Source organism: Myotis daubentonii, chromosome 11 (assembly GCF_963259705.1).
Source record: "Myotis daubentonii chromosome 11, mMyoDau2.1, whole genome shotgun sequence".
Lineage (NCBI taxonomy): Eukaryota > Metazoa > Chordata > Mammalia > Chiroptera > Vespertilionidae > Myotis > Myotis daubentonii.
Window position 1 is genome coordinate 69,971,107 of NC_081850.1, and position 26,473 is coordinate 69,997,579.

Genomic DNA, 26,473 nt, shown 5'->3' on the forward strand with positions numbered 1-26,473 from the left:
TTCTAGGTCAGTGACTTCTTGAAAACCCAGAGCCGGCCGAAAAGCACCCTCTAAAGAGTGTCAGGCTTGGGGTCCCAAGGGCAGGTCCTCGTCTCAGTCCAGACGTTTATTGTACAGTGACCTTGGCCAAGCCTCTCCCAACCTCCTTCCTGCTATCTCTGGATTATCTCCACCAGCTGTGCTATGGATCCTGTGCTAAGTCACCATTATTGTGGGAAATGGGCCACCACAGGAAGGAGGTGCAGCTGCAGGAGGAGCAGTAAGAATAATGCCTTAGGGCAGGGACCTAAGTTAGGCTGGATGGGTCTGAATGCTGCCCCTGCTGCTGGAATCCTGTGTGATTTTCACTTAGTGTCTTAATGTCTCTGAGCCAAATAGGAAGGTATGTATGTGTGTGCACATGTATACATGCACACACCTATATATGAATAAATAACAGGATACGATAACTGTCGTGAAAGGTAGTGGTGAGAATTATGTGAGGAAATGTGTGCCACAGGCTCACTGGATCATTAATGCTCATTATTGGCAGCAGGGGCAGGGGAAGTGGGAGGTCATTTTTGCATCTCTCTTTCCTCAATGATTTGGAAATTAATTGTGCAAACACTTTAAAAACACCTGGTCAAGATTTAACGTGCTCTGTGAAACAGACATCAGTCCTGCGAGTCTAGGAGTTCCCTGACGGAGTCCTGCCCTGTCCCCTTAGCACCGTCAGCATCTCTTCCTAGGCCCAGCACAGAGAAGGGGATCAGAGCATGTTACTCAGAGAAAAGGAAGGTGAGCTCTACTGCATCTTAAAACCATCTCCTTCTTTATCTTCTCCATCTTCCCACCGTTGTTTCATTCTCCTCATTTATTCATTCCCTCCTTTTTTCACCTAAACATTCTCTCCTTCCTTACCTCCTTCTCCAGTCCCCTGCTTTTGGATCAGGCTGGGAAGATGCCTCTGCCCTAGGTAGTCATATCTGGACTGAAACACGTAAAAATGCTTGTGAAATGAGGAACATTCCAGAAACCAGGCAGTGACACCTGGCTGGCCAGCTTCCTTCCAGAGTCACCTGAGTTTAGGGAGTGCTTTGGGGCAAGCCGACCTGCCTTCAGCTCTCCACGCCTGCCCCTTAGTAAGCACAGAAGCCCCTCAGGCATGAGGCTTCTCCTCTGGGTGTCCCTGTTTCTTTCTCTGGAGAATGGGCCAGCGTACAGCTCCCTGGAGAATGTTCTGATGATGACAGGCATTGCAGTGTGTGGCGGTGCTGAGCATAGTGTGTGGCTGTAAGAGGAGAGTGAGGAGTTTAATGCATTATTTCTGCTTCAGGGATTTGGCTGCTCCATGCCCAGGGCACCGGCTTAGGCTTTCCTACCAGGCTTCCGGCAAAGCACTGGGTAGTGGAAGCCTCATGGCAAGGTCACCAGGACTGCCTGGGACCAGCGTCAGTGCGCCTCTTTCAGCCTGTGTCAGTCTGTCTCTTTCAAGGACATCAGGCAAGGAGATGACATAGCAGATGGGTGGAACTCCCCCCGGCTCCCAACACAGTCAGGAAGGATTAAGTGGATGGACAGTCCTGGAACAGAGACTTCTGCTCGCCCCTGTTCTGCGATGGCCTGTCAGTCATAGCTCAGAAGCAGAGATAGCAGAGACTGTGGGAGAGGATTAGGTCTTCCTCCTTGAGTCTAAACCCAGGCCTCTGGGAGGACATATCCAAACATGTTCCTGGGGCACCGAGGGACATTTCCTGGATCAATTGTGGCCTGTATATGTGAGGACATAAATGGGAGCTTAGGTATGTCCTTAGGCTAAATGTACCTGGATCTGTGGGCATGGGCATGTCTGAGCACATGTGGATTTCTGCTCAGGAGTGCAGCCACCTATGTGTGAAGACACCAGTGCACATACATGCATGTGAGCTTGAACATGCAGGATGGAGCATGCCTGGCAGTGTGCAAATGGGCTAAACTAGGTGAACACACTGACTGTGTGCATGTCTGAGGGCCCTTCACATGTGTGTGGCCACTGCGTCGTCAAAGTGTCCATGTATGATTGTGTGTATGTACATAAAGTAACCATTTACATATGTCAAGGAATGCATGGGTGTGTATGTATGCAAATACTTATGATGCCTGTGTAAGGAAGGGAACAGTTTTGCAGAATGGACATATGAGTCTACATGCAAAACCATGTGTTCTATAACATTTGTCTCTATTCCTATGAGACAGTGGCTGCATGTTTGTGTGGCAAGGGTGTTTCCCTGGCATTACACTCATGCATCCATTTGTGAGGAGGATCATGTATCTGAGCTCACCTGTGCTTTGGAAGCACAGACATACAAGTGCACGCTCCCCTGGCTGGGCCCCTCTGAAGGTCTTTTTATTTTGGGCAAACAGACTTCCTGTGTACCTGTGACCCCTCTCACCTGACTCCTTTGCATATTCTCTAGAGGTGACATATCTAACTTTGTCCTCACCCCCAGTGCCAGCAACTGGTTGGTTCCTCCTGTCCACGCCTGCCCACCACAAGGGCATTCTGGCAACGGGCTTCCTTGTAGTGTATTTCACATCAGGCTGTGGACGGGAACCACAGTGGTGATGGCAGGCATTAAATCACCACGTCATTAAAGAGAAACACTCAGAAAAGGTAAAGGGCCTACAGCAGAGGTTCGTGGGATGAATGCACGGGATACCACTTAAGTGGGCCCCTACCTCCCAGTTCCCATCTGTCATTGTCATGGGACAGAACTGACACCGTGGCTGAGATGCCCCTGTAAACTGTGGAGCGGAAGGCACCGTTCTCCATGTGATAGCATGACAGTTCCCATTAAGATCGAGAATGAGGTCCAGGCACCTGTCTCACATCATTCTCCAGCAAATCCTTTAAACAGCCTCTGAGGATGGCATGACTGCTCCCACTTTAAAGGTGAGAAGAGTGAGGTTGGGAGAGGGTGACACAGCAGGTCAGTGTTGAAGCCAGAAGGACTATACCAGGGTCTGTCCTGGAGGTCAAGAGACTGGATTTGTGCCCGCCCAGTTCCACTGACTATGCAATCTGGAGCAACAGCCGTGAGCTCTCAGTTTGTTTTCGTGATTCTAAATGAGGAGTGGAGGCTCAGGGAAACAATGCCTGAGAGCTCCGAGCCAAGGGCCTGGTGCAAGGAAGGCCCCCCAGAAACTCTCGCTGAGTTGACTCCATCTACGTTTAGTTTCTGTGGTTTTGTAAGTGGAGCCAAAAGGTGGGGTGAAGGTAGGGGAGGAGTGACAGTCTGAGGTGTGAGACTTCCTAGCTCCATGCCTTGATGGTGTTCTGGGCTGTAAATGTAGTGCCCTGTGGAGAGGTCACCGGATACATCCTATCCTGCAGAAATTTACCAATAAGGCCCTAATGCTTCAGAGTCCATATTATCTGGAGTCAAAACAATGTATTTGTGTAGCACAGAAGGGGTGGTGGCAGGAGCAGTGTGCACTGTCGCAGACCTTATTGAGCAAATACTGGTGCCAGGCCTTATGCTGACACATTATCTCAACACTGTGTACATGTGGACTTATTACCCATCAGCCAGGAGGATGCTGGAGGATGAGAGGAGATAATATGTGAAAATGGCTGGGCACTGAGCCTTGCACATTGTACTGCTTAATAAGTATCAGTCATTCTGTCATTTTAGATTAAGTGGCTACACTGTACCAGGCACCTTTGTAGGCACTGGGACCCAGGGGTGAATAGGACAGTCAGTCCCTGCCTTCCTGGCACTCACACTCCAGTAATCCTTAAGACATTACTAGAGGCCTGGTGCGTGGATCCGTGCACTGGTGGGGTCCCTCAGCCTGGCCTGCGCCCTCTCACAGTCTGGGACCCCTCGGGGGATGTAGCAGTGTGCAAAGCCACAGGTGGCTGGAGAGGAGCCCGAGCCAGGGCCTGCTCTCACTCATCCCAACCCTGCAGCATCTCGTGCTGCTGCAGCTGCACTCGCTAGCCTTGAGCCCAGCTTCTGGCTGAGCAGCACTCCTGCTGTGGGAGTGCACTGACCACTAGGGGGAAGCTCCTGTATTGAGCATCTGCCCCTGGTGGTCAGTGCGCGTCATAGCTAACAGTTGACTGATCATTTGGTCGTTCAGTCATTCGGCCACTTAGGCTTTTATATATAAAGATTCTTAACCGTCTGTATGAGGAGGAGACCTTGAGAAGTTATGTGACTTCTGCAAGGTTACTGAACAAGTAACTAGAGTGTCAGAGGTGGGAACCAGGGGGCAGGTTTGAGGCTGAGCCTGACCCTGGGCTGTATTAGAGTGTTAGGTGTTAACAAAAGGGAGGGGGTTTTAGCCTTTCTCATTGAGTGGCTTGGTTTCAGTTTTCTAAGCATCTGCCACCAGGTTGATGAGTATTACTTCTAACTATAACCTTGGCACAGAGAATGTTTTATTCAACGTATCCTCTCATGAACTTCTCCCATTACGTCTTCCAATAACCGAGTGAAGGAGTCAGGTGAGGGATCTGTGCTCCCATTTGACAGAGGAGAAGACTGAGGCGCAGAGGTACCAACCTCCCACCTAAGGTCACAGAATGGAATTGGACCTTCCCAACCGCTAACCTGGCCATATGGGAACAACATTCTATCACCTCACTGCAGAGAGGAGGCTGGCATTTGAATCAAGTATAACGGTATCCCCGGAGTGGTGACAGGAGTCGTCGTGCCTGGCCCTCTCCAGAACGGTATACATTGCCATCATTCAGGCACTGACTGTCCTGGTCAGGAGGGACATTGGGCACCTGAGCCTTTTCTCATCCTTCCCTGGTGAGTCAGACAATCAAGAGGGTCCTTCCCTCTCCCACCCTCAGCATGGCATCCTCTCATGTCCCTTCCTGCCACGGGGCACCACCTGCTTCAGGTCTGAATTGGCCTGAATGGTGTGGAATTACAAGTCAAAAGGGTCCTGTCATCATTCCACTGATGGCCTGGGCTCTGCGCTCCAGAGCTGCGTCATGAATGAGGGTAACGGAGAGAGGCTGCATTACAATCAAGGCTGCCATGAGCACGCGGAGGGGCGTAGAGCTTGTTTAAGGAATATGCTCCCCAAACCATGCAGGTGGAGCCAATCAATACCTACTCACTCTCTAATCAGCAATCAGGGCCACAGAGATTCTGACAAGCAGGAGGAGCAGTGATGGAAATACGGTAGATTCCCACCTCAGGGAGATTTTCAGTATCCATTTGCGCTGCAGTTCGATGCTGTCCATTGAGCAGCTGCTCTGAGCTAGGTGAGGCAGCAAGGGAGGCTGGCCCTTTAGCTTTAAGAAGCTTGGACCCTTGGGGAGCAGATGGTGAGTGAGGTGTGAAATAACAAAAGGGATGATTCCAGTGTTGTGTGGAAGGAGGCACAGAGCAGGGACACCCAGCCCACCTTGGGGGGAGGGAGGCTTCCCATCTGTGTTGTTCTTTAAGTAAGCTTTGCTGCATAACAAACACGCCCACAACTTTGTGGCTTAAAACAATTTTGTGGTTCACAGTTACACAGGCTAGTATTACAGGCTGAGCTTTGTCGGGCAGTTCTGCTTGTCTTGGGGGATCTCCACCGGGCTCTGTCCTGTGTCTGTGGTCAGCTGGCAGTTTTGCTGGGAGCTGGGTGAACTCTGACATATCCGGTGGTTAGCAGCAGGCCTTGTCTGGGGTGACATAGGCAAATGGGCCATGCTTCTCTCATCACGCAGCAGGTTAGCCCAGATTCATCACAAGGCAGTTTCGGGGTTCTCGAGAGAAGCCGGAGGGAGCAAGCCCTGGTACACAACCACTTTGCAAGTCGCCACTTGGATCGTTTGTGCCTTTGTCCCTTTGACCAGAGAAAGTCCTGCGGCCAACTTGGATTCAAGGGGAGAAGCAATAGACTCACCTCTTGATGGGGGAGCCGCAGTGTCACACGCGCGGCTGTAGATGTAAGGAGAAGAATTGGTGACTGTTGAGATGGCCTACTCACAGCTGAGTTCTGACAATGAAGAGTTAGGCAGGCAAAAGAGGGTGAGAGGATCAGCTCAGGTAGAGAAAACCATGTGAACAAGAGCAGGGAGTTACGCTTCTAAAGGCAGGGGAGCAGGGAGGGAACGACACGGCAGGAGACACAGGCAAGGCACAGATGGATTTTGTCATGCTTTGACCATAGCAAACCCATTTGATCCCGGTGGCTGCCAGTTTGATATATGCTGCCAGGAGCTATAAAGTGGAAGTGGGGGGGGTGGGGACAAGCGGACTCCTATTCTCTGAGGCTGAGAGACCTTCACCTGGCTCCTCCCACATCTGGGGTCTCCATCTTTCTAAGTGTCTTTTCCAGCCCCTGTGCCTCAATAGTCCCATCTGAGAAATGGAATAGGGAGTTTCACTCTCTTGGGCTTCTGTTTTAATCCCGTGTCAGCCTGTGTTTACTAAGCACCTGCTAGGGTATGGACTGGTGAGGTTAGTGAGCCAGGGAAGGGAGTAGACACTTGCTGGAGCTTGGAGAAGGGGAGGGGCATTCAGGCCGATGCTCCAGAGGGGTCACTTCAGCTGGGCCCGGGAAGGTGGGCGGTGTCTGTGTGTGTGGAGAGATGAGGGCATTCCAGGCAGGAGGCCCCCCATAAACAAAGACCCGGAGGCTGGGATGCAGCGTGGGGCCTTGGACTGTGGCTTGGAGTACAGAGGCAATGGGGTCAGTCCAGGGCCTGGCATGATGATGCATTCATCCGGCAAAGGTAGTCCTCCAGGTCCAGCCCATCCCACCTTGCTGCAGCTCGCTGGTGGAGTCCATTCTCTTAGTCTCTGTTCCGTTGCCGGTTTTTACGGGTTTCATTCTCCTCCCTCCCTCACAACATTGCATGGCGCCATCCTCTCCTGGCTCCTCACCTTTTGTTACCTGGCAGGTCTGGGTCCGAGCATGCAGCACTCAGGAGGGGAGCCCTCTGGTTGAGGTGAGGGTGTTGGGGATTAACAAGTCAGACTCTGCAGCAGAGACATAGGGCCATGTTAGTAGTACCTTCAGGAGAGCCTGAGGGAGCCTGGATGCCGAGGGGATTCTGCACCCCCCCCCCAACCCCATGCTGCTAAATCACTCTTAGGCGGTAGGGAGGTTCTACCTCTCGCCTCTGTCCTGGCTCCCTTCTACATTATTATCTCTTGTGCCCTTGTAATTTTTGAAGAGCACGGAATTATGAGGCTGTGTGATGTAGGGCAAGTTGCTAACGCTCTCTGGACATCATTTTCATCACCAATAAGTGGGGATTAGACCACTGATCTCCATGTCTTTATATTCTCTTTCTATTGTGATTATCTATGATTCTAGGTCATAGACAAAAGGGAGGATTTTAAAAAGGGTAGGGGGATACTGGGGACCAGTTGGAAAGGTCTAAGAGAAATTTTTCCAACTGAATTATGAAGTTTTATGTCCATGACCTCTGCCTTCCTCTTCTCTATTTTGGATACTGTGTCATTTCCCATTACGCTCAAAACAACCTGATTTTTCTAGTCTTGACAGTGGCGAGATAGAAAATTGAAGCAAGACAGACAGCTGACAGGGATTATGCATATGCTAAACACTGTTCTATGCTCCCCCCAAAACTTCATCTCCCTAATACTCAAACCATCCTAAGAGACTGCTGTTATGATTCCTATTTTCCGTATGAGGCAAGTGAGCCTTAGAGGGAAACTTAGCTTGTCAAAGGTCACCAGATGAAATACAGGAAGGAGCAAAGTGCTCTTAAAACACTTCCCTTAGGACAGCATTCAGGAGAAGTTTGCATCTTAGAAACAGGAAGAGCAACAGTTGACCCCAGCAAGTGACCTTGAGATGATTTCGGATGAAGAGCATCTGAAGGACCAGGAGAATGCCTGTCCTGGTACCTTATCACATCCCCCAGCGTGGGCCTGGTCCCTCAGTCCTTCTACTCAAATGCGAAGCTCCACTTCTCCTCCCAGTTAGGAGAATGGGGAGAACACTGGATCTGGAGTCAGGAAACTAGAGCTCGAATTCGTGCTCTGTCACTTACTAGATGGAAGACCTCAGGGAAGTCCTGTCACCTGTTGAGGCCTCAGCTATCTCAGCTGGAAAATGGGTATTCTACTATCCATCCTATCCCTGTGGCGTTTCCATGCAGGCTAACGGGGACAGTGAACGAGAGCCCCCTAGCCTCGTGCCTGGCACATAAGTGGGCGTTGGTGGAAGTCAGCCCCTGTCTGCATCTTCTGCTGATCTCTCTATCAGTTGCAAACTGTTGTACAACGGGGGAGGGGGAAGGAGAGAAAGTCATTGACTATTTGTATCAATTTAAAAAGAAGGAGAAGGAGAAGAAAAGAAACTGCTAACACACTGAGAAACCAAGGGCGTATAGTGAAGCTAAATGACAAAGAAAGACCAGGCCAAAAAAAAAAAAAATGCAGCAGAAGGGAGGGAAATGGTTCAGGAGAGAATAACTAGGAGTAATGAGAATCAATTCCATCAACCCTCCATCTATTTTCAAATCTAATCTGAAACGATATGCTTTTCTCCCTTGCCAATATCTCTTAATTCTTCTGTTCCCCTCCCTTATTTAATCGGGTATAACTGTATTATTTATCTCCACCAAATGGCGGGGGAACACAGTGCTGTGTAAAAGACGCAGTTCCCAAAGGGGGCGGGAATGGGCAGGTTGGAGGCAAAGGCAGAGATAAGAACTGACAGATGGGGGCGGGGAGGGGGGGCCTGGGTGCCCCTGGGACATTTTCCTCCAGCGCTGCTGCACAGCCTGGTTTTGTCAGGCCCCCACCACTGCTGTACTTTCTATTCCCTCCCAGGCAAATGCCCACACCTAGCACCACCATGATGTCATCTTGTGGGCATTTAACCTGGCCTGACACCAGCATCGCTTAGATTTATGAAGTGTTCACATTATAGACTCTGCCTGCTTGCCTTGTCCAAACCCCTAACGAAGGAGGAGCATTATTAACTCACCCCTCACGCATGTTCCTATAACTCTCTGTACATCCTCTTTCATGGCCAGTGCTGCACGATCGTTTCCTTCGTTGATTTTCTTTTTTTTTTCTCTCCTAGATTGAGATTTTCTTTAGGGCAGAGAATGTATAAAATATGCATTGAGAGAGGCATTTATTCAACAAATATTTGAGCACCTCCTGCATGCTAAGCACTGAGGGTAGGATTTACCCAGACAGACACAGCCTTCTGCTGTGAATGAATTAATGAACAATTAAGGGCATGAATAAATGAAGAAACTGAAGCAAGGGGAGATGTTGTGGCTGCTTAGTGGGCGCTGATGAAAATCCAGGCTACAGTGGAAGGCCTGTGAGGGCAGCAAACCAGTTTAACTTTTCACTCAATCTATCCACACGAACTAACACTGTGCTTGGCACAGTTTAGCGAGAAGATAAATATTTATGGGTGGTATATTGTTGAATGATGGGGATAGTGATTGCATTTTGGGGCTATCTGTGAGACTTTGCATATTTCCAACCATATTGTTAGATGTGACCTTATTTCCTCTCAATTCTAAGTTAGAAGTTATGCAAATGGAGCAGTCATGACACCCCCCAAAATTTTTTACATAAAAAGAAAGAAAATCAGAGATGCTTTGTGATTTGTCCTCAGGTAAACTAGCTAGTTGGTGCAGAGGCATCACACAAATCTAAGCTTCTAACTCCAAATTCAGTGTTTTTCTCATTAACCCAAGATGTGTGAATATTGATATGTCAGAAAGACTGGGATAAATCCATGCATCCATCCATCTTGTCATTTTAATTTATGGCATGTAATTCATTAGCTTCTGAACTAGGGCCTGATCTGATGGCATGAAGGAATCACAGTGGGAACCGGCACTTTTTGTTATGCTAGGAGATAACTTCACGGTAAGAAGCAGTAGCCCCCTTTTTACTTTCCCTCTGCAGACTTGCTATAGCAACCTCTCTGCTTCCTCTGTAGTGATGCACCTCTATATTTTCTTTCCTTTTTTAAAATATAGTTTTATTGACTTTAGAGAGGAAGGGAGAGAGAGAGAGAAACATCAGTGATGAGAGAATCAGTGATTGGCTGCCTCCTGCATGCTCCCCCCTACTGGGCATCTAGCCGGCAACCCTGGGCATGTGCCGCTACCAGGAGTTGAACCTTGACCTCCTAGTGCATGGGTCCTTGCTCAACCACTGAGCCACATCGGCTGGGCCACACCTCCGTATTTTCCAATGGCATCCTCTCACTGCACCCCTTTGCACATTTCATGCCTTCTGCCTTCTTGCCTTTGTGCCACTCCTCCATCTGAAATACCCAATGTCACATGGCTACTTGTTGAAATCTTGCCCATCTTTTAAGACTCCTCCATCCTTTAAGATCTATTCAGAAGTCATCTCCTCTACTCTAAGCTCCCTACTTTGATTTATACATATTTATATCATGTTTTTTCTCCATCCCCTGGACTGAGCTCCCGAGGATAGAGTCCCTCAATGCCAGATCTCAGAAAAAGTTCGTTGACGAAATGAATCTTTTAAATGAGCATGTGTTTGGATCTGCGACAGAGGCAACATATATTCTATGTAGAAAACGTAGACAAAAATGAATCAGACCATGATTAAAATCACCTCTATCCCACCATTTTAAGAGTATAATTCCTGATTTTCAAGTACATTTCTTTCCAGTTGTACATACATACACATGTTTAGGTCTAAACTGAATCAGATGATTGCCTATTTTGTGTGTAAATATTCTCTCTTTCTTCATGAGAATGCAAGCTCATTGAAGGTTAAAGTTCTGTCTTTCTCTCTATTTGCATTCCCCAGAGTGCCTAAATTTGAGTCAGATGCTGAGTAAATTTCTGTAGAGTTGTTATGTGGAAATCCAGCCATCATTGACATCCTGAGTTGCCATCTCTTCTCTTTGTTCACGGGGGATGCCCATCTGAATTCAAATATGCAGATGGTTCAACTCACGGAACATTTCTAGCCCCTCTTCTCTGTATTTGGCCACTGTGTCAGGCACTAGGCTATGCGGATGGCTCTGTGTGTCCTGTACTAGAGTCCAGTAAGAGAAGACACTGTATAAACAGATCATTTTAACATAGGTAAATACCAAGACTGAGACATTGGTAAAATAGGATGCTATAACAATGAGTGTGAATTATATGTAACAAATGTAATGGGTGAATGCTTACTGAGGATCAAGGTTAATGCTGAAAGCTAAATTATTTATATTATTTAATTCTCACCACACTATGGGCCAGATTCTATTATTATTCACCTCATTTGACAGATGGGGAAACTGAGGCACAAAGTAGCTAAAATACTGGTCCAGAGACACACAATCTGAACACGGGAGTTAGGATTCAAACTCAAGTGGTTGGTCTCCAGAGGTTGTGGCCTTATGCAACATGCATAAAGCATCACCCAACTCATATGGGGATCAGGAAATCTTCCAGAGCAGGGGATGGGGTTCAGCAGGGAAGGTTCTTCCAGGTTCTGAAAATTCATCTTCAGAGACATCAAATAAACAGCATAGTGTAGTATGTGAGAGATCACATAAATATTCAATCAGATTTAACATGTAAGTGCAAGGAAAGGAATGAAAAGAGGTGGGTGGGGGGTAAATGCAGGTGCCAGGCTTGTGAAATTAGGTTTTACTCTGAGGGAAATCAGGAGCCCTTGACATGTTTTGAGCAAAGGTGTGACTTGGACAGATGTATAAGTTACACACTTCATCATGGTAGCCCTTTGAAGGGCTGTTGGAAGGAAGGAAGCCTGGATGCAGAGATGCCAATTGGGGCCTTCAGGGTAGTCTCTACACCTCAGCTCTCCCCTCCCTGCTATGTGCCCTGGAAAGCAGACCTGCATGATTTACTTCACCCGTGGGCCTTTGGTTGAGGTTGACCCATATATACCACCTGTAACAGGTTCATAGGTAGAGGAAGAATGAGTTGTAACGTTTATAACCCCACCCACCTGCATGGTGGTCGCGCCCTACCAGTAGCTCCTGACTAGCTGCCCTTTTCTGTAGCTCTTTCAGAGTTTCATAAACCCCTCTCCTCCCGCTACCCCTTCAGTTCCAGGATGGTATCAGCCCCTTGCTGTGGCCAACCTTGAGGTGCTTCATCATTGATTTGCCTTGCCCCTGCCTGCCCGTGTTGATTTATTTTGTATTTTGACTGGGCCAAGGGATGTCCAAGGAGCTGGTAGAACATTGTTTCTGGAGGTGTTGGTGAGGGTGTTTCTGAAAGAGATTAGCATTTGAAGCATTAGACCAAGGAAAAGAGAAAGGACTTCATCGATACAGGTGGGCATCATTTCCTTCAGGAGGGTCTGAAGGGAGCCAAAAGGTAGAGTAAGGGCGAATGTCCTCTCTGCAAAAGCCAGGACACCCCTCTTCTGTTCTCGGGCATCAGCCCTCATATTTATGGGGCCTTTGGGCTTAGACTCAGACTGGGACTTACACCATTGGCTCCCCTGGTTCTCAGGTCTTCGGGTTCATACTGGAACTACAACACTGGCTTTCCTGGGTCTCCAGCTTGAACATGGCAGGTTGTGGGGCTTGTTAGCCTCCATAAGCATGGGAGCCAATCCCTCATAATAAATCTTTTTCTATGTATCTCTATATGCCTTGTGGATTCTGTTTCTCTGAAGGACCCCGATGAATACACTCCCAAAACCTTTATACATGGTCCCATCCTTAAATACTTCCAATGACTTTACTGAGTGTGTCTCTCCCCCAACCCCCTGGTGCCCGATAAGACCCTAACTGCCACAGAGCCATTTGAAGTAATCTGTAAGAGATGATAAAGGATTGCATTCAGGCAACCATCGTAGAGATGGAAATGAGGGCATGTGTTTCAGATATATTTCTGAGCCCCCTCAGCAGGACTTGCTGCATGGAGATGTACATCCATGAATGCTGGAAGGGCCAGTAGCAAGGGTGTCTGCAGTCAACGTCACTGTCATGAACTTTCCTAACTCCTTCTGTCTAGGCAGTGAGTTCATTTCCCATAGTGTCTGCTCCCCAGCCAGGCAGGGACCATTTGCAAACTCATCAGAAGCGCTCTCTGGTCTTCTGTAAATAATCGGCTAGAGGGTCAGCTGGTGCTATGGCATCGGAAGGCGGGTTAGTTGGCCACTTGGGAGATGTTATCAAGATGGCTGGTGATCAGGAGAGCTGCTTATTTTCATAATGACCTTCAGGAATTAAATAAAAATACAATGAGTGCCATAGATTAGGAAGAACAAGCCAATTAAAAACACAACACGCCTTAGGGATTATTTTTATTTCTTTTCCAGGAGGCTGAAAGGCATGCGTGGCTGCTGAGACAGGATGGCGCTCTACCCAGAATCACTGATGAGGGCTGATCCTCTAGCTTGGCTTTAGCGGGATGGTTAAGGGGATTTGAGCCTATTGAATATTTCACGGGTTGAGGCCCAGGGAGGGAGAACAGTGAAAGGTGAAAAGACAATCTCTGTGTTTCTTTATGATTCCAATAAAAAATCAAGCTCTTCGTGGTGAGAGGGAAGCAGACATGCAGTCGGCACACAGCCGGAAGGCACGGTGCACCAATTCTCCCACTTTAATATCTGCTGTTTCATTTCATATTCATCATGTCAGCATAATCTGCCTTTATGGGAATCGTCTTGGTTCCCGACCAAATGCGTTTAGTCCCCCTTTTGCTTTAGGTTTGATTGTAATGTGACTTGAAGAATTGAATGAAATGTTTATATGGAAGGACTAGGGGAAGAGGAAAGGGAAAATGCAATTGGAAAATCAGTCAGCAGGGACTTTCAGGAGCTGGCTTTGGTTGTGCTACTATTTCCTTAACCTGTTTGTAATGGACACAGGACTGGCTCTCTGATCAAGTGGACTCTCACGACTCCCTCCTGCATACGGAATCAGCCATACTCTATTACCAAGCATTCTAAGCCTAAAGCTGCATCTGAACTGCATCTTCAGCCTGACATTTTGCTGCACTTCTTCTTAACCATGTGCCTTCCCTGCCCTGAGATACCCAGCCACTCAGCCCACGTCCATGCCTCCTTCTCTACACTGAGGGCCAAGAAGATGCCCTGCCTCTGCAATGCTCGCTCATATCACCATGTTCGTGGAGTAGTTCTTGCTGTCCAAGCCAGGAGAGTCCTCTCTTACCTTTGAGTTCCCAATGGATCTTTATTTACTCTTACTTTAATTCTCTAATGAGGCTTAATATTACCTCCTTCACTTTACCATGGACATGTTTAAGTACGTGTGTATATTCATCAGCAGTTCAGTAATTGTTTACAGAGCACTGATATGTGTCAAGCACTATTGAAAGTGCTTGATGTGGAAATCAGACATGCAAGGTTCATGGAGAGACAGGCATTATACACATATTCAAGAAAATATATGAGGTAAATTTCTTGTCATGGTGACAAGATCTGTGGGAAGTTTTTGTAAAAGGAATAGAATGGGGAGTGGATGTGTGTGGAGTACTTTAGCTAAGAGCGGCATGGCCTCTCGGAGCAGGTCTCCTTTGGTCTGAGAGATGAACGCTGAGATGAATGCTTAGAATGCTGAGATGAATGCTTACAAGCTCTGGGTGGAAACTTCCAGATAGACCAGGCAGAAAGTGCAATTGCCCTGAGGCAGGAGCCAGCCAGGCCTGTTTGAGAGACAGTTGTAAGTCCTGAAGGGCTGGAGCATGTGACAAGGGGACAATGATAGGAGGTGCATCAGACTAATTCACAGCGTCCTGGGCCACATTAAATAGAGAGTGTGCACATGTGCGGACAGTGACATGGAGAAGAGGGTGTGGGTAGATTTTATTCTACTTAAGTACTCTGAGCTTCCTGAACTCAGGGCTGTGTCTCATTTCACTTCATGTTCTGAGTTACTAAGCTGACTGCAGTTGAGAAGATCCTTAATAAAGTGTGTTGAATGATTAAAGAAACAAACGTGAATGAGTGAATTAATGGTTGGATGCATGGATGGATGAATGAGTGAATGAATGAACAAGGCCTTCTGTTTCCGCCAGGGCACTTTTGTCTTTGAGGTCTCACACCCCTCCTCCCCACTCCAACAACAGTTTCTTTCCTTTTAATAGAGTAAGTCCAGAGCTGTTCTCGATGTGATTCAATATTTACTGTGTTTCACACACTGTTATTATCATTTAACTTTTACTGTCTGCTGACTGTGCACTCATCACCGTAGCAGACAAAGAGTGCAATCTAGTTTTGGTTCATGGGCTAATTTAGTCATAGAAAAGGAGAACGTGGCAAGAGCAACTGGTATCAAAGAAATTGCACAAACTGGAAACCCAGCTGGGTACAATTCACCCTCTGTTTTCTCAACTGAACTTGGGAGGCCAAGCTTCTTTAATGGTGGGATTGCAGGCACAGGCTGGGGAGAGCTCTAGAAGTAAGGAGCACCGATTTCAGCAGGCATTCCTTCACTTCCTGTGCCTCCATCTATACGAGGCTGTGTCATCCAGATGTGGCCTGCCCTGGGCGTTCTGCTGGTGCCATTCCAGGGACTCTTAGCACAGTAAGTGCCTAAGTGCCTACCCACCTAGTGGCACCTGGACCCTCCTTCTTGAGCTGCTGAATGAGAGACAACTATTTCCAGAGGCAACTGGGTTCCCCTGGGCCTCTGATTCTGGACTTTTATGCACTGAAAGAAAAATGAGTGAGGTGCTAAGCCTGGCCATTTACCGTGATGTCTTCACCTTGCCTTGGCCCAGCTGGCTGGCTGCCAGAGAAGCCACTGCCAAGGCCTCAGGTGCTGAGGCTAGGAGGTGGGTGGTGGGAGGACAGAAGGGTCTAGGGAGAGACCTTCACAGATGGCACACCCAGCCCATCTCCTACCCTGAGGCTGCACAGTGAGCTCTCCTGGTCCTTCAGGTCCCATGCCCTAGGAGCCAATGAACTCTTGTAATGATCTCCGCGCTGCTCAACTCCTGGTGCAGCAAGGGAAACCCAAGGAAATTTGCACTTGGAGTAACTTACTACGTTCCGGTCACTTTTTGTTTTACTTAGAATGAGGTGGGAGGTCATGGAAGGTTTGGAGCAGAGGAGTGGCATGAGCTGATTCATGCTGTGGCAGGACTCCTCTGGCTTCTGGTTGAGAATCGACAGGAAAGGCAAAGGTAGAAGGAGAGAGTCCAGTTAAGAAGCCCTCGCAGCAAGCCAGGTGGTTGCAGTAGCAGAGCTGAGAGGGGGTGGATTCGGGATGCTCTGAAGGTTTCCTGATGGACTGGGTGAGGAGTAGGAGAGAAAGCAAGCAGTCAAGGATGTCTCAAGATTTATTTCAGAGAAGTTGAAGAGTAAATAGATCCTATTCCTGTGAATAATAATGATAATACATATTAATAGCTAACTTTTTTATAGCACGTAAGTGCCAGGTGCTCTTCCTCTAAGGAGTTTTATTTGTGAACCTCAGGAGTTAGAGTTAATTGGGAAAGGATGATATAAGACTAACATAGTAGAATTCGGTGGACAAGCATCAGCTCATGTCTTCAAGGCAACTCTTTTGCATTCAGTGTCACCGGATATAATAGGGGCTGCAGTGGGGCATGGGCAGAGCTGATTGGATACAAAGTTCTAGTTCAGCCGCCGCATCAGTTCTCCTGAAGGGTGTGTGTGTGTGTATATGTGTGTGCATGCATGTGTGTGTGCATGTAAGATCTCATGGCTGTGGGCATGTAAAGTCAGCATTGACTAAGACTATTGCCCCTAGATCAGATTGGTGTTTTGGGAAGAAGGTTCAAAGGTCCAAGGCTCAAGCACAATTGAGCTACTTGTCTACTGGTGGGTGGCCTCTGTCCCCTATAGGACTCTCACTTGGGTAAATACCTGATGATCCTCCAAGAATACCACCACCCTTCCCTTTTCTTCATAAGACACACCAATAGGCCTTGTCCTTCTAGGACATTTCCAGGAACACATCCCTTTAATAGACAGAACTATGAAAAGGTTGTATGATCCCAGTGCAAGGACATTTTTAGCACTTGATGCCATCACTCTTCTACTTCACAAGAGAGTATGTAGGTATGATTGCCTTGAATGGAAGTACTATTAAAATTATAAAGTATGTAGAGAGGGAAAAACAGCAAAGAGGTAAGAATTAGAAACTTCAAGTCAAGTGACTTTTCAATTTACCAGATTTTCCTAACCTTCTATTGGTTATATATGAGAAAATGGGTCGGGCAGTGGTTTCTCAAGGATTTTTTAAGCCATGGAAACCTTCCTGCCAACACCCCTGTGCTTGGGAGTGCAGCACACACACTACTGCAAAGTGGAGCTGCTCTGCTTGAAGCAGTAGAAACAGGCGCAGAACAACCCACTTGCCAAGCTCCTTTCACATGGAGCTTGACGCTGGGCTCCTTGGCTGGCAGATTCTAGGGCCTTTCTGGCTCTGAGGTTCTGCTGTTCTGCCATAAGCGCCTCCACCTCAACTGCTGAGGAAGGCACACTCTCAGCCATGTCCTCCTTGCTCCATGGCCTCAGAACAATGTCAGCATGTTGACTCTCTTACCTAGTTTGATTTCATAGTTGGTATAGAAGGAATTGCCTTACCATGCATGGTGCTATGGAAAAGGGCACCAGGCAGACCCGAGTTCAAATCCCGCCTCTGCCATTCTGTTGCTTGGGGTGAATCCTGGCCACGGTTGACCCATAAATGGAAGTGATGACCTCTGGCTCATAGATTTGATGTGAGGACAGGGATCCTGTTACAAAGGAGGTACCTTCTGAGCTCCTGAGTAGGTGTGGCTTCTTCCCTCCCTGAAACATGAGGCCAGGCATGCAGCTCACCTAGAACCTTGGGTCTTGTCTTGCAGAGATGTCGGGCACGGCAGCAGACATCTCGCTGGTTCACTGGAGGCAGCAGTGGTTGGAGAACGGCACCTTGTACTTCCACGTCTCCATGAGCAGCTCCGGGCAGCTGGCCCGGGCTACCGCCCCCACACTCCAGGAGCCCTCGGAGATTGTAGAGGAGCAGATGCACATTCTCCACATTTCCGTGATGGTGAGTGAGTGGGAACGAAGTGGGGGCCTGGGAGACGGGGAGGACAATAAGGTGGAGAGAGGATGGATCGAGAGGCAGGGGATGGCCCGCAAACAGCAGGAAAGAGCTGGCCGAGTGGGAGAGGTGAGAATGATAAAGGGAAGGTCAGATGGACCCCGTGGTGTCACTTGGACTGATGCATACCCATCCATCATCTGTCAGCTGTGACAAGCTAATTGAGCTTCAGAGAAGGAAATACAGCGTCTCCAAATTCCTTGGCCTTTTGGCTGACATCTCTGGGAATAGCTGTTTAACATCTGTCATGTGCTTGGCCTGTTTTGCTGAGGGCTGAGGTTCAGTGCTCCAAAATACAACTGGCCTTTCCAAGAATGGCTGAACCAACAAAACCGGAGCGGGGCGGCTCTTTCCCAAGCGCCCTTGATGTGCCAGGTGCTTCAACACTCACAATACCTCTGCAGTGTACATACCACATGGTGGCCCTGGAGCAGGGCTGGGCAGAACTGGTGCAGTGGCACACAGAGCCTCTCACTGCCCTTGCTTTCTAGTTGTGAATACTATAAAGTGGGCGGAGGAACTTCTCAAGGTCACACAGCTCGTTAAAGAGAGACCTGCTCTTCAGACCCAAGCATGCCTGGCTACGAAGCCTGAATGATGTCCTCTATACTCTCTTCAGTGTGAGAATAATGCCTGTCTGCCACCTGTCAGGACTGTGCTGGGCACACCTGTGGACATTATCTCATTGTGTTGTCACATCAGTCAGGGGTGTGGCCTCCATACTAGAGATGAAGTTATGGGCACAGAGAGGTGACCTTCCACCTCCGTTGGTTCCATAATCTCGAACTCTCTGAATCTACTGCCTTCTTGATGAAGGCTCCTAGGGCAAAGTCATGTGACTGATCATCAAAAATGTAAGTGGGCTGCAATGAATGGTTTCTTTAAAAAGCTGTAATTAATGACTTTGCAAGGTCGATGGGAGAAGACAGATTCGGTAGGCAGAATGTGCAGGGTCTGGTTGGCTGGAGAAGAGATCAGATAATAGCTGTAGATGACACCCCTGTAGTGTTTTGCAGGCCTCGAGCCTCTTTTATATTGTTTTCTCCTTTAGCACAGCTCTGCCAGGTGTGTGAGGATAGGAAGTAGGACTCCCAACCTATGTGTGAGGAAGGCATGGCTCAGGGAGGTGACATGATGGGCAGAAGGCCACCCAACCAAGTAAGGCTACTACCCACCTCTTCATTTCCTCCTCCTCATCAACAGGCAACAGGTGTTTTGGAGAGCAGATCTTTGCTTTGGTCTTTGTTCTCCAACACTGTGCAGCAGACGCTCTGATTAGGGCTGAGCAAGAGCTTGGAAGTTTTCTGTTTTTGGAAAAACACACACAAACCCCAGCTAGAGAGCAATGTTAATTTTGGACCTAACGCGTGCTCGTCACTTGGAGGAACAAATCAAGGCCTTTGTGTTATTCATGGAACGAGTGTGATAGACTTTTCCCAAATATATATTTAGCAAATGATGCAGCCACATGTCAAGCCAAGGGGGTGTGTGCATGCTAACTTTGGGGTGCAAATTTGTAAGAACCATCTCAGGGGATTTGCTGAGCTCCTCACAGAGCATGGGCACCCTCTAATGTTAAGAAGGACTGAGGGGACGTGATTGTTCCTGTAACATTTGAGAGAAAAATTCAGTTTGGACTAATATCTGTTAAGCATTTTTTGTGTTCCAGCACAGCATTTACTTACATACATGCTTGCCATAACCCAGTAACCTAGATAGTGCTAACTTAATTATAAATGATCTTGAATGGGCCGTCTCTTTCTCTAGGCCCAGTGGTAGTTCCACTAAGTCACACTATCAGCAAGGACTGTAGGTGTGCCTTCCCTCTGCCTTCTTCTCAGTGAGATCAGCTTGGAGAGAACTCACAGGGACCCAGATGTCTCTGAAGTTCTCTGTGGTGTAGGATGTGGCTACTGAGTAGATCACGTGGGGATTGGCACACTCCAGACCCTCCCTACCCATGCACTAAAGTGGCCCATGGCTCCCACCTGGTGATTCCACCAGTTCTTTCCCTCCTGAAGGGCTCCAAAATCTGTATTTTTCCTGCCCTTATCTTACCCCAGGAGGCAGAGTCATGCCCAGGAAACGCTGAACTCCCAGGTGTCCATGCTGGCAGCCCAGCCTCTCCATGTGGGACATACCCCATACACTGCCCCCGACCTAGAGTTAGGGTGACACGGAGGTTATAAGCACAGGTTCCCGAACCCACATGCTTCGATGTGAAGTCTGCCACTTAACACTTTAAGTCATCTGGGCAAAGTATTTAACCCCACTGTGCCTTGTTTTTTCATCTGTAAATGAGGGTTATGCTAACACCTACTGTGTAGGTACACCAAGTACTTTGAGCAGAGGAGTTTGGCGCATAAGTGCATTAGGATTTATTATTAGGGGCTCTTTTATTATTGAGACATGTTGATGTACTCTATCCTTTCATTTCATGGATGGATAAACCGATGTTCAAACTTAGGTTAGAACATGTCCAGGATCTCCTAGCCAGTCCCCGGGGCTTGGCCTGGAGAATAGGCCTCTCTCTGTGGCTCAGACTCTGTCCTTGCTATTCTGGCCATAGACAGTTCAGCAAGAATAAGAAGTGTGTTTGCTCCTCCCATCATCCCCTCCCCCCCCAAGCAGCTACTAGTATACAGAATGACCTTGGCTTGGCTATATCTCCCATTTCACAGGTGAGAACTCTGAGACTCAGCAAGTTTAACTGGCTTGACTAAGGCTACATGACTAACAAGAGGGCAGCTCCAGGAGGAGGTTTTTCCCAAGATTCCAAACTCATGTTACATGGCTCCTCGTGCGTGAGACCGTGACTCTCACGCTGTCACATTTCGCGGTTTTTTCATCTTTGGGATTGATCTGGGACTTTTGAAGATCTGGGATTGTTTGAAGATCTGGGAAGATCTGGGATTGTTTGTGAGGAGACCCAAATAAATTAGTCCAGTCTCAGAAATCTGCAGGCCAGGGTCACTGTTCTCCATCCCCTTTTCTTAGCACAGACCCCTGCCCGTCCATGCCAGGCACTCAGCTCCGGCTCAGTCATTGGAACCTGCCACAGCCCATGCCTGTGGAACCAGCTTGCTCTTTTGGGCTTGTTAAGACCTTAAGTGAGCATCTTCTCTGTCCCAGAAGGTGTGCCTTGTGACTATTAATATCCCAAGGGTGATGCAATGAGGACGTACTAGCAATGGGCCCTGGGGGAGGCGGGGGGGAGAGAGAGAGAGAGAGAGAAGGTTCATCTCAGCTAGTTCACTCTGAGCAGCCCAATGCCCACCTCCACCATACAGGAAGCATGATGCAGGGAAGAGAGCAGAGGTTTTGAATTTACAGTCTCTCTTGACTTCCTGTCTTCTGATGTTTTGACCCTGAGGGAGTCCCCACATGTCTTTGAGCCTCAGTTTCCTTATCTATGCAACAAAACTGGCCCTACCTATCTCACAGGGTTATTGAGAAGAGTGGAAGAAATAGGTGTATAGTCCCTAATCTCCAGCCTGGTACAGCATGGGCACCATTATCATTGCAGCCCATGGTAATCTAGGAGTAAGAAGACATTGGGTTTATCCTTATTCTTGCTGCTATTTTGCTATTGATCTAGAGACAAAATCATAATATTGGACATTTATTGAACTATATGCTAGGTTGTGTTCCAGTTTTGTTTTACATGCAGTATCACGTGTAATCCTCACAACAAATCTTAAGGTGGATGCTATTATTATGTTTATTTCATAGATGAGGGACCTGAGTGAGATGTTAAAGCAATGAATACCTGTTGGTGTGACTTGGTCGTACAAAGGTTAAGTGGTAAAATAGATAACTTCCCTCTGTATAGGCCGACTCCAGAACCTCCTCCCTTACTGTGCACTGTGGACCATGATTTCTCCTTTCTGCACATTAGGTGCTGGCTGAGATTCTAAGGTAGGATGGGTAAATTCTTACAAAGACTCCCTCCTTACATGGAATTGTTGTTGAACTCTCTTAAGGGAGTTGAGGACTTGGGAGTCGACTCCAAGGTCAAACACTGTCTCCATTGTTAGCTGTATGATCTTAGCCAGATCAACCTCACCATCTTTAAAGGTGATGCAACATTCCCCACTTCTTAGAGTTTTCCTAGGCACCAAAAGCGATTGCACATCATGTGTCCTGCACAGTCTAGGTATAGACATGCGTTGTCCCATGCAGTTGTTCCAATACCTCTATGAGGTAAGTGCTATGCATGAAGAATCTGCGAGTCGTGAGGTTTTTAACTTGCTGCAGTTCACATCACCAATGAGCGCTGAACCTGGAATTCCAGCTCCTTTCCATCCAAAATGAGAGTCGCTGCTCTTGGTCAGAATTTGGCACATTGGTGCCTGACATTCAGTAAGCGCTCGGAAAGTGGTAACCGTGACTGAAATGTTAGCTGTAGTGACAACATCAGGGACAGAATATTTTAAGAAAGGGGATGAAAGGAAATACTTGATTTGATGAGTGAGAAGAAAAGACCTTTGAAGACACATTTCTTTCAAAGGAACCATTCCCACAGAAAATGATGCGGATGTATGCAGGGGAGCCCCCTGAGGCGGGGACCAGTGTTCCTGTTCATGGCAGGACAATGGACAAACCTTTCACCGTGTTTGAGCTACACAGCCTTGGAGTGGACTGAATCAGGAGGTAGTGAGTTCCCTTGTTTTTGAGGGTATGCAAGCAAAGACTAAAAGCCCTATTCATCAGGATTTTGAGAGGAATGATGGTTAAATTAGATGACTATTGTAGCTGCTTCCAACTTAGAAGATCTATGATATTATGGCATAATATATAGAAAAATAGTTGGAGGACTATAAAATGTCACATAAATCTAAGAAATTATTATTACTGTTCTCAATCAATATCTTTGTTTAAAGCATCTGTGTGCTATGGGGATAATGCTTTTTAAAGCTTTTTACGAAAATGGCTTTAGATCGCTTCCCCCACCATCACATTTATTTATTCGGAGCATATCACACATTCCTTAGTGTATTGATTTAGTCACTCAATCATGCAATGGTTTACTTGCCTCCTCTACCTAACAATGGAAATTCTATCTGCTAGAAAGAAAGAAAAAAGGGGAAAAAAGAGCTTTTAAAAAGTCAGCCACAAGCTCAGAAGAAGCCAGCTCTATGGGATCTGACTGCTAAAAACTAGGTTTCTGTTCAACTAGTTTCAGAGTTTCTGTGAGACTTAAAATATTTTGTTTACATTGGGGTTGCATGTCCAGAGGAAAACAACTAGTTAGGAAAGTTTTGAGAAAATAAGACAATGAAGAACCTTAATATACCAGTGCTAACAGCACTGGTACAATGAGTAGTTAGTGTTACAGTAATTGATAGAAATGTAACTCATTTAATGCTTAAGACAATCCTAATTCACTGTATCATTATCACTCCTGTTCTACTTTTGAGGAAATGTAGGCCCAGTGAATGTCACTCATGGGCAAGCACTGTGGGCTTGGTGTCCCAGGGCTTACATTCTGGCTGCACCTGACTTCCTGGCCGTGTGACTTGGGCACTTTCCTCCCTCTGCTCCCGTCCCCTCACCTGTAGGAGAGTGAGGGTGTGTGTCTGCTTGAAGGGCTGCTGTTAGGTCACCTGAGATGGTACACAAAGCTGTGCCGACACACAGTGAGGTCTTCATAGTATCAGCACCTGCTGGGTGTACATATGTATTAGTTCCCTAGTCCTGCCAACAGAGTACCACAAAGTAAGGGACTTAAAACAACACACTTTTATTGGCTCGCCGTTCCTGAGTCTGAGATCGTGGTGGGGTCAGCTGAGATCACGGTGTCAGCAGGGTCAGGCTCATCTGAAGGAGCTGGGAACGGATCTGCTTCAGGCCTCTCCCCTGGCGCCTGCTGTCTCCTTGGCCTGCAGCTGCACAACCCCAGTCTTCACACAGATTTCTCCTTCTGTGCATTCCTGTCTTCTCTGTTCCCGTTTTCCCTTCTTTATAAGCTAGAATGGGGCTGGCTAGAATGGGGCTGGCCCTAAAGACCTCGTTATAACTTGATAGCTTCTACAGTAAAGACCCAGTGGTCATATAAGGTTACATTCTGAGTGACTGGGGATTAGGAGTCCAACATATCATTTTGGGGGAGGAGGACACAATTTAACTGATAACAGTAAGTGCCACTGCTATGTTACTTAATAAGCCATATTACTGAAGGGCACCCAGGACTACCAGCAGGAGCAGCCCAGCTCTCCCAGAGTGCAAGTCCAGAAGCCTGGCGGAGAGAAGGCAGAGTGGTGGGGGAAGCATCCTGACCAGGAGGGACTCATTTACAAGGGACGAAGCTAGTGTGATAAGCGTAGCACGGAAAGCCAGGGCCTGGGACTCGGGTGTCCCAGTCCTGCCACTCGTGTGCTCCATGACCTCATGCAAGTCACGTAACTGTCTTAGCCTGAGGTTCCCCATCTGTAAATTGAGATCATCAAGCTTCTATCAGTTGCCAAGGCATGATGAATTTTGACATTACAATTATCCCAACTTCATTTTTATGTAAGTGGGCCATAACTCATGAATCCTATTTACTCTTTTTTTTTTTTTAAACAGAAAGTAGAACTTTTAAAATCCTTTTTTTTTTAAATTTAAAAATGTAAACTAGCCCTGACCAGTTTGGCTCAGTGGATAGAGCATTGGCCTGCAGACTGAAGGGTCCCAGGTTCGATTCCGGTCAAGGGCATGTACCTTGGTTGCGGGCACATCCCCAGTACGGGGTGTGCAGGAGGCAGCTGGTCAATGTTTCTCTCTCATCGATGTTTCTAACTCTCTATCCCTCTCCCTTCCTCTCTGTAAAAAATCAATAAAATAAATTAAAAAAAAATAAAAACCTTTAAAAACAATAAAAATAAAAATGTAAATTACATGAGCCTTACAGCTTGGCCTTGACTTGTCTCAACAGGGTTCACTAACAGCCTACCATGCAGGGTCACCTGGTTGGGTGGCTCAGTGGTTGAGCTTCAACTAATGGACCAGGAGGTCATGTCTCTGATTCCTACTTTTTCCTGAATTTTCAGGGTTGCTGTGGATCCCTCATTCACGGGGCCAAGGAGAGAAGTAAATGATAAAAGACACAGGAACTATCTTAAAACAGCACTAGAGAAGGTCTCTCTCTTTTCTTTTTTGCCTCTTAAACTATTTCCTCCTTATTTCACCCTTATGTGGGCATTCGCAAACATCCTTTGAGCTAAGTTGGACAAGAATTATTAAGAATATGGACTCTAAAATACTGATGTAGCCCTAGCCGGTTCGGTTCAGTGGGTAGAGTGTCGGCGTGCGGACTGAAGGGTCCTGGGCTCGATTCAAGTCAAGGGCACATGCCCGTGATGAGAGGGCTAGATCCCAAGTAGGGGCATGCAGGAGGCAGCAAGTCAATCATTCTCTCTCATCATTGATGTTTCTATCTCTCCCTCTCCCTTCCTCTATGAAATCAATAAAAATATATATTAAAAATTCAAAATACTGATGTAAATAATCATCTATGTAAATTATTGCGATAGAAGAGATAGTTCGTCCTCACAGTACAATCCCAGTTAATAAATTTTAAAGGGAAATGGAAAATTAACATTAGGTAGTCACCACTGTAACAATTACCACCGACAAGAGCCACCAATGCATATACTGCAATTAATGGGTGAACCTTCAAGAAGGAACGGGATGTTCTCAGAGTCTCAAAGCATTACCCCCTGGATATGTATTAATTCCAAAAGGAAAACGGTGGCTTGACAGTGGAAAAATCGGGCCACTACCCTTGTATTAGTTTTCTAGGGCTGCCTGAACAAATGACCATAAACTGGGGAGTTTAAAAAAACCCAGAAATTTATTCTCTCACAGATTGGGGCACCAGGAGTCAAAATCCACATGTCTGTGGGGCTGTGGGCCTTTGTGGGGGCTCTGGGGGACAGTTCATTCCTTGCATCTTCAGGTTTATGGCCCCTCCAGGCATTTCTTGGCTTTTGGTGTCATAACTCCACTTTCTGGTTTTGTCTTCATAACACCGTCTCCTCTGTGTCCTCTCTTCTGTGTGTTTCATAAGGACACGTGTCATTGGGTTTAGGACCCACCTGGAAGCTTCAGGATGACCTCCTCCCTGAAAGATCCTTAGTTATTTACATATCTGCAGAGGCCCCTTTTTCCACATAAATTCACACTTACCAGTTCCAGGGATCAGGAAGTGGCCCTAGTCTCTTTTTGGGGTCCACCATTCAGTCCACTTACTTAAACCCAAGTGATCCAGGCTGACATCACCAGAAATCAGGCATCTGGGCACCAGGAATCTTCTGAGAGGATGCACTGAGGACGCAGTGACATTTCTTGACAAAATTGTGTAACCTCATCCTAATCATGAGAACACATCGGAGGAACACGAGGTGTTAGGTGTTCTGCAAAACAACTGGCCAGCATTCTTCAGAAGTGTCAGGATCCTGAGAGACGGGCAAGTCTGAGG

General features: G+C 47.3%; 1 protein-coding gene across 2 annotated transcripts in view; it reads left to right on the plus strand.

Moving 5' to 3' along the window:
• Positions 1–26,473, plus strand: part of ASTN2 (astrotactin 2) — a 742,933-nt gene that overhangs the window by 92,490 nt on the left and 623,970 nt on the right. For both annotated transcript variants that reach the window (XM_059657840.1, XM_059657842.1), the window contains exon 2: positions 17,771–17,958. In XM_059657840.1, the coding sequence (XP_059513823.1) occupies positions 17,771–17,958 (188 nt within the window). The remainder of the gene's footprint in view (positions 1–17,770; positions 17,959–26,473) is intronic.